Source organism: Haliotis cracherodii, unplaced genomic scaffold (assembly GCF_022045235.1).
Source record: "Haliotis cracherodii isolate W230 unplaced genomic scaffold, xgHalCrac1.p SCAF_7, whole genome shotgun sequence".
NCBI lineage: Eukaryota > Metazoa > Mollusca > Gastropoda > Lepetellida > Haliotidae > Haliotis > Haliotis cracherodii.
In genome coordinates this window covers 22,410,689-22,419,393 of record NW_027266330.1, presented here as the reverse complement: position 1 = coordinate 22,419,393, position 8,705 = coordinate 22,410,689, and the positions used below count along the sequence as shown (strand labels likewise).

Genomic DNA, 8,705 nt, shown 5'->3' with positions numbered 1-8,705 from the left:
GTGCATATGTTTCACTACATATACATGTACATGTCGCTATTGGAATATGCACGTAAGCACATAAACACATTTTATTTTCATAACAATTAAGCTGCATGAATTGATAAAATACCCAACTGACATTCAGCTGACACCAATACTGACACTAGTTTCTAAAGTATGGGAGTTAAGATCATATTGGCGCTAAGATCGCTTTGTGCAAGTGGGCCCAGGTCTCATATTTTTTGTCGGTAGTATATCGTCGCGAACTGTGTTTTTGCGCCCCTGCAAATATTTCTCATTACTTGTCCAATAGGAAATCGCAATACACTAAGATGAAGTCTAAACTTTAAAAACATGTATTTCTGTTTACAATTTAATAGTCAAATGACCACATCTTGTCAACTTAATTGTGATAATCACTCGCCAAGCGAGAGGAGTCAATCAGGTGCCATCTTGTTACCGTCACCTCATTTCGACCCCCCCCCCCCCCCCCCCCATGACAGTCAAGTTATAAATAGATGCACATGATCAGTCACGTGACATTACAGACAGGAAGTTTACAACCAGTAGCCGATATACAATAGGTGCTTACGATTGTTCTGATGTAAAATTATCATCAGATCAAGTTTGATTCTAATGTGAATTAGTGAAACAGTACGTTTTGATGTATGTCTTCATTACTTGTATATCTAACCTCGTGTAGCGTAATTCGTAACATAACTTCAGCGATAAGTGTCGAACACTTTGAAGTCTTCAGAGAGCTTTGAAGTTTCTACCTTGATTACGTCATTAAGCGCATGGCTGCGTACTATTTATGGACTCGAAAAGAGGCGAGGCTCAAAAACATCTTATGTGGGGATATACAGTAAACTACGGTTATAACGAACTCAAAGGGCCCACTTATTTTAGTTCGTTAAAACCGTAGTTCGTTACAAGAATATATACAGCATATTTACAACAAATGGCCGAGACTAAAAAGTAAGTTCGTTATATCAGTCAGTTCGTTATAAGCGTGTTCGTTATAACCGTAGTTCGTTATAAGCATATATACAGCATATTTACAACAAATGGCCGGGACTGAAAAGTAAGTTGGTTATATCAGTCAGTTCGTTATAAGCGTGTTCGTTATAACCGTAGATTACTGTATATCAGGTGAGTTGTATCCGTCACAAAGGCTTCTCCCGCAAGCATCTCCCAGCAGAGGTAAATGCCACTTTATTCACTGGATGTGGACACATGGCGCAGACACATGCCCCAATGGTTCCTTAACGCTACACTTGCTCCATCTAGCGGCTATGCATCCATTCTCTGCCATTACGTTCTTCTTGCCAAGCTAACAGCTGCTGCTGACATTGCACTTAATACCAAGGATGATCCTGATGAGATAAAATAACTAAAGATGTAATATATGTCTACGCAAGCAGTCACGACAGCATTTTCATACACCCCAGGCAATGCAGTCTCATTTAGTAAAAGTAGAAAGTATGATTAATAAATCGTTTCATTTTCTCTGTTTGTCACATTCATAGATAATGATATGATATCTTACCTGCAAAAATGTACGTATAGTCGTACACTCCACTTAACCTATAAATCCAACCTGAAAATATAAACGAAGTTTTCTGAATGTTATTATGGAAAAATAAACAAAAATATACGGGCAAGGAATAAAGGATATGTTTAAATTTAGACTTCATAGGTTTCTGGCCTGTCTAAGGGACGCAACTTTGCACAGCGATTGGCAGCGCCTTAGACGAGTGGGCCACCCGTGCCCCCATATCTTTATTGTAATAAAACGGGTCTTATCAAGTCATGTCAGCTCCTTGATCAAACAATGAAAAGATAGGGAAAATGTCTGCCGTCGTCCAGGTGGCGGTACAAGTGCTCTGCAAATCCTGCAACTGACCGAAATCTGTACGGCAGTCGCCATGTTCTTTATGAACTGGACGTCGATTTCGCTGCGCAATTTTGATTGGCCGATGCATAGACTCGTTGTTCCAGCCAAATTATAACTCCATAATTCCAGCATAGGTCGACAATCGTAGAAACTGGACTTTCATAGTCAGATGGATGATGCGTTACTATATTTAACTTTGCATTTCGGAAAACACTACATAATAGAATGTAGATCCATCTCCAACATCATAAGGATCAAAATAGGTGCAGTTGATGATACAGAGATCTTGTTACCAAGTAGTTATTGTGACAACGTGATCTCAGTTAAAACGCCACAGTGGGTTGCAGTGGAAATAGCGCATGACAAACAAATATCAGAACTGAGCAGTATCTTCCACTTACTTGCTATTGGGGGTCCTAATATGTATCCAATTCCCTGGAAGAAAAATGCAAACCCATACGCCACTGGAACATCCTTCACAGCTACCAAGTCTAGGACAATCGGGCCAATCAGAGTATTAATACCTTGGCTGTATGTCCCATATAGAATTCCAAACACCAACTGTGTGTTATACGTGTGAGAATAAAGAGGGAAGAACAGCACTATTATCCCAGATAGTCCTAAAAGGCCAAACTGGATGATAATATATGGTATTTTCGAATCTGAAGTCATCATTCCTGCAACTATTCTGGAAATGACACTACCAAATCCCATCGCCGTAAAAACAGTTGCAGCCTGATCCGACGAGCTTCCTTTAAGCTGAGTATAATAGGGGAGGTGAAATACAGCAGCAGATTCTGCTAGAGTCCACAGCGTCAAGCTGATGCAATACATAAGAAATGCCATTTCTTTAAATATTCTGAAAACAATAAAGACACTGCATATATGTGATTTAAGTCCTGTTTTTGCTGGATCGTAAAATGATGGAGAAAGAGATACATTGTCATCACCTAAGGTTATTAAACCATGAATTTGTTGGTCAGTGGTTTCATGCTCCGTATCCTCTAAGCCACCAACTTCTCCTTTCTTTATTAATAAGGATATGGCAGTGTTGGATAGTTTATGCATAGATGTATTATTTTCATCTGTGATTTTGTTAGTTGGTGTTTCTTCTGTGGAGATAGTTAAACTTTGGGAATGTCCATGACGTAATGGCCTGAAAGTGACACCGGTGACACACATGTGAAATTCTAGAGCACCAAGAATAAGCAGGGTCCCACTTAGATTGTAGTTCCTTAGAAGGTATCTCACAAGAGGCCCAGCAGCAAAAAGACCCATTCCTCCACCAGCACTGCACACCCCAAATGCAATCTCTCTCCTCTTTAAAAAGTAGTTTCCAGCAACAACACCAACTACATTGCAAGCAAGACACATACCGAATCCTGCAAAAAGAAACAAAGTTCGTGTCATGTCATTTCCATAAGCAAAATCATTAACAGGGGTTTACATGATTTACTTTCACGCATTATATCGAATGCAGTATTGCATAAAATATTTTAAGAATAACAACGCATCAACTGAATACTATATCCAGCTCATTTGCAACTCCCAGCGTTACCCTGCATGATGCATGGGTTTGAGTTAACCTTAGAAACTATATCTCATAATGTTAATATCTATCAATGGAATTACGATTATCAAGACGTTTTTAAAGTAGACATTGTTTTCGTAATTGCTAATTAGATCCGCCGTCCATTAAATATAGGTCTCATTTTCAAAAATAAATATGAAAAAAAGTATTATTTGAAAGGAAATCGACCCTACATTTTTGCAAAGGGTCTCATATCAATTATTTTTTTTATTTAGACCAATATCTGATAAAATCACCAGTGAACTAACTCAGTATTTCCAAAATTGTCATAATACCTGATATTAGGCCATAGGTCAGTACAAGACCTAATACAGATTTGCAAAAGGAGGCACTCGTCATTCCAATAAAGGTCAAAGCGCCAGCGATCAAGGCTGTGACACGTGAACCAACTTTATGCTGGATTAAGCCAGCGACGGGACCTGTGAATTTGACAGTAAGTATCTTAGAACTGCTTGTAGCCAGTAGTAAGCTCACTCAAAGCTTGTTAGCTAAACTGGGGAAAGAAAAGGCAAAAGTGGGTGAGAAGATTATGAAAAGGTATCGTAAAGTTTTTCATGAGTGACCTTATGAAAAGCCTTCAAAAGAAAATTTTAAGAGAATAATACTCTGGTCCTTCAATCAGTCTGAAACAATAGCATGTATGCCTTACATCGGCTTAAAAGGTTGATACCTTATGGCGTCTTTTCCTACAGTAATTAAGGGGCCCGGGTGGCTCAGTCATCTAAGGCCCCACGATTCGTTGTGCAGAGGTGCGTCCCTTGGGCACGCCAGAAACCTATGATTGTGGGTTCGAATCCCGGCTCGCTCCGATTATGTTTCTAGATTTGTCAGCACCATACCCGTGCTCGTGGGTTTCATCTGCACCACTTCGGGCTTTCCACCCACATTAAGCTGAGACACCACGATATAACTTGAATACTGTTAAAAGCGGCGTTAAACCCAACTCAATCACTCACTCACTACAGTAATTCAGATTAATGTTATAGGATATCAGTTTATATGTAAAACAAACTCTTTATTTCCTCATATATAATGGATAAAGAAAAGAGATGGACAATTTTCTATATAAATATGACACATGTATGTTAGGATATCGATCTTGATGAAATTGACATACCTAGTAAAGTACACGTCCCGAAGTTTATGGAGCCTACCCAGGAGGTCTTCGTCAGATCGTTTTCAATTTCATCCAACATGGCGATGTTCATGACGCCTGGGGAGTACGCCAGTAGCCCTACCATGAACTGTAGGGCGAAAGCAGCCACCAGGACCACCCAGGCGTAGCCTCGGTCTATATTTGGGTTTGAGACTTCCATTCTGTTTGCATGAAGGACACGCATGATGATAACATATTCACAATATCTTATTTCTTTGTTTGTTTTGTTTTTTTAACGCCACACTCAGCAATATTCCAGCTGTATGACGGCGGTCTGTAAATAATCGGGTCTGGACCAGACAATCCAGTGATTGACATCATGAGCATCGATCCATGGAATTGGGATACGATGACATGCATCAACCAAGTCAGCGAGCCTGACCACCCAGTCCCGTTAGTCGCCTCTTGTGACAAGCATGGTTGCCTTTTACTCACACTATCTAATCTGAACACACTGAAATAAAGTCTGTGATACCTTTCAACATAGCAAAACATAAATTTACTGTAACATCATATCATAATATTGTTATGATTCAAACAAACCAGACAGGTTTATCAAATACGTCAAAACGTAGTGTTAATCGCAATGTCTTTTCCAGTGCGACCTCTGTGAAAGAGGTTTCATTCGTGGTAAGATACATAAATTAAACAGTTTAAGCAAACATACATCTATAATTTTCAGATGGCATGTGTACGTTAGTGGGTCGTGAGTGAGTGAGTGCGCCGTTAAACAACAAACAAACAAAACACATTTAGAAATGTTGTTTTACATATTATTATTATTAGTAGTAGTAGTAGTAGTATTACTATTATTATCATAGAGTCTTAACCAAGACAAAAACAGCTAATGGCGTACCATAATTCTCATTCCGTAACAAAAAAAATCATTGCAGAATTCCCTGGGTTTGAAATCGAAAAAAACACAGCGGAATTGTGTCAACTCACTTAGATGGAAGGTATCGGTATTTAATATAACGTTCAAAGTGACTGTGCACTCTATTATGAGCACTGATAACAGTCGGTTAACACAGACCTTCATTGAAGGTAGCACAAGGTGATACAATGGTATGAAGCTTTAATCCAAACACATCTAGACACTCTTTATCCAGTTTTAGCAGCTATAATGACTGCAGTTTAACAAAACTAGAATGACTCCCTGTATTAACATTGATTTTACACACACAAAAAAAAAGAAAGAAAAAACCCCGTAAATTACATGTAACCTTAAGCGACAGACGCATTTAATGCCGACTTTCAGGTCCCGCAGACACTGTAATTTCCACTTTCGACCTTTCGTTTCAGAACTTAATAATAACAGTAATTATGAGTACTCCTCTTTATATTATATAAACCTTTCAAAAGCATATCACAGCTAAAATAGTATCATCTCGTGACTGCTTTTAACATATATCAGTACCCGTGGCCCGATCATGACATATTGTGTTACTACGCCTCCCCGGATCAGTCACGTCACGTTCAGTTGTCCCGGGCGACCACAAGAACGAGTTTGAAATTGTCACCTCATTTACATCACTGTGAATTAATTCTCCCAACAGCAAGTTATTTGCGTGAGTGGTGACGTTGATATAGCCTACCGAGAGGATGGAGACAGAAGGGAGGCTGTGGTTGTGGAATGAGGGAGATGTACTGATGTTTGTTGTTGTTGTTTAACGCTGCACTCAGCAAAATTCCAGCTTTGTGACGTCGGTCTGTAAATAATCGAGTCTGGACCAGTCAATCCTGTGGTTGGCATAACGTCCGGACCAGACAATCCAGTGACTGACATCACGAGTATCGATCTACGCAATTGGGATACGATGACATGCATCAACCAAGTGAACGAGACTGACAACCCGATCCCGTTAGTCGCCTCTTACGACAATCATAGTCGCAGATGTACTGATAGAGCATAGTCTAACTCAGAAGTGTTTCAGAAAACTCATTATCAATAATAAGCTTTTGGGACATATTTTTTCCATGAAAACTTTATCATTAAACAATAAGATATGAATCCTTCCACCAAAGATGTGTTTGTAATGTGCAATTGAATGTTCAATGAATGAACACCGCGTTAAGCAATATTCTAGCCATACTTCTCAATTCATTTTACACAACAGTATGGTAGTCAAAGGCTAGCTATCAAACACACAAGCTAAGGCATGTGACAGGAAAGCATTAAGCCGAGTCCAATTTGAGTCATCCAGTACACATCCAGAAGGTTGATAATACAGATGTATCGTGGATTGCCTTGGAGAATAAAGGCATGCCAATCGTGAGTGGTCGAATGGAGGTTAAACATCAGCTATAGATTGAGAAATAATCATGCATATTGTCAATATACATTTGCAAAAACAATGAATATTACAATGATCTCATACGTATGCCTTAAAGCATGTTTATCTACGTTGTGCATTCTACATTGTTGACCCTTACCTCTCAACCCACCTCCACTATCGTCACGTTCAGACACGGAAGAGCTGAATGTGTCGTCACGCCATAGCACAGAGCCAGTTGGTTGAAACTGGGTCGTATCGACCGACGCCTGTGTATAAATAGATTACGGCCTACAGTAGTATGCGATACAGGTCTATACTATTTGGGAAGTCTAGATTATTGCAGTATCAGGAAATGATGAGAGTCTCTGGCCTCCTTTTTATTATATTTCATAACAATAATTCAACAACTGTTTTATCTGCCAAATATGTTCATTTCAGAGATTAGATGTTAGTCTAGGCTTTCAGATACAACAGTGGTATTGACCGGCCACTGACCTCACTTGGCCGGGTTAAGCGCATGTCCTCTGGTAACAGTTTAAACAACCCTCATGTAAACATGTTACTTCCCGTGAAGATTCCTGGGTAGAATAGGTCTTCAGCAACCAATGCTTGCCGTAAAAGGTGACTATGCTTGTCGTAAAAGGCAACTAAAGGGATCAGGTGGTCAGGCTCGCTGACTTGGTTGATGCATGTCATCGATCCCAATTGCGTGGATCGATGCTCATGATATTAATCACTGGATTGTCTGGTCCAGACTCGATTATTTACAGACCGCCGTCATATAGTTGGAATATGGCGGCGTTAAACAACAAACCAACCAACCATGTTACTTCTACTTAATCTTCTTTTTCATTGTATTGTTGATCAAGTGAATGAATGAGTATGGTTTTACGCCGCGTTCAGCAATATTCAAACAGTATCACGGTGGGGACACCAAATATGGGCTTCACGCGTACACTTCACAAACAGCAACTAAGGTTTTCTATGGTGGCTGATGAGGGCCATCACCATATCGGCCTGAGATATCCACGCGATATCGCCACAAAGCGATAACACCACACGACATTGTGATATCGAGACACGATATAACGAAATGTAATTATCCCGAATCCCGCACAGTAGGCTAACACGATGAAATACAAGTATCTTCAACGAGATTACATATATGAATATATGACAACAGATTCCTGTCATATATAAGGGCAAAAGTATGAAGATCGTATTGGGTGATATATGAAACTTAACCGAACAAATGATGTACATAAGCAGTCTTTAGTCGTATATTGTGTAAAGCCCTATATCAGTGAACAACAAAATTATTCAATTAAGTTTATTGTAAAAAGATAAAGAAATAATGTAATTTGATTTTCAGTACGGACGAAATACTCGATCATCTTAATTTGACAAGTCTTAAAAAGAACTTCCAGGACAACAAGGTATGAAATAGTTTGTTTGCTTTTCCGTTTTCCGTACGCCTATGATCTATTGTCTATCGTTCCTATACTCTGTTCCTACAGAGGTTCTCTCGTTAACAGAGGAGGAATTTAGAAGTCTCGGAGTTGAGGCTATTGGGTAAAGGGCTCTCATGAAACAAACTTGACATTACCAGAACTTGAAAATACGATCATCAGTGTCAACTTTCCCAGTGGTATAAACGAAACTCAAAACCTTCACATGATCATTCTAACATATTTCTTGGCCTATTTCAGGAGCGGTCGGGTAGCCTAGTGGTTAAAGCGTTCGCTCGTCACACCGAAGACCCGGGTTCGATTGCCGATATAGATTACATGTGTGAAGCCCATT

General features: G+C 39.5%; 1 protein-coding gene across 1 annotated transcript; it reads right to left on the bottom strand.

Moving 5' to 3' along the window:
- Nucleotides 1-1,296: 1,296 nt before the first annotated feature.
- On the bottom strand, nucleotides 1,297-4,786 carry LOC139448604 (monocarboxylate transporter 14-like). The gene is made up of 5 exons (XM_071230167.1): nucleotides 4,588-4,786; nucleotides 3,746-3,889; nucleotides 2,281-3,261; nucleotides 1,532-1,582; nucleotides 1,297-1,358 (listed from the first exon to the last, which is right to left on the bottom strand). Exons 1-5 carry the CDS (start codon nucleotides 4,784-4,786, stop codon nucleotides 1,297-1,299), a joined length of 1,437 nt encoding a protein of 478 aa, XP_071086268.1.
- Between the last annotated feature and the right edge of the window lie 3,919 nt (nucleotides 4,787-8,705).

Excerpts from the sequence above, each read along its gene's own strand:
- LOC139448604 (XM_071230167.1), bottom strand. The coding sequence starts at position 4,786 with ATGGAAGTCTCAAACCCAAATATAGACCGAGGCTACGCCTGGGTGGTC. Across the intron at positions 3,890-4,587 it reads CGGGACGTGTACTTTACTAG|GTCCCGTCGCTGGCTTAATC; the intron begins GTATGTCAATTT and ends TCAAATTCACAG. Across the intron at positions 1,359-1,531 it reads CTATACGTACATTTTTGCAG|GATCATCCTTGGTATTAAGT; the intron begins GTAAGATATCAT and ends TTATCTCATCAG.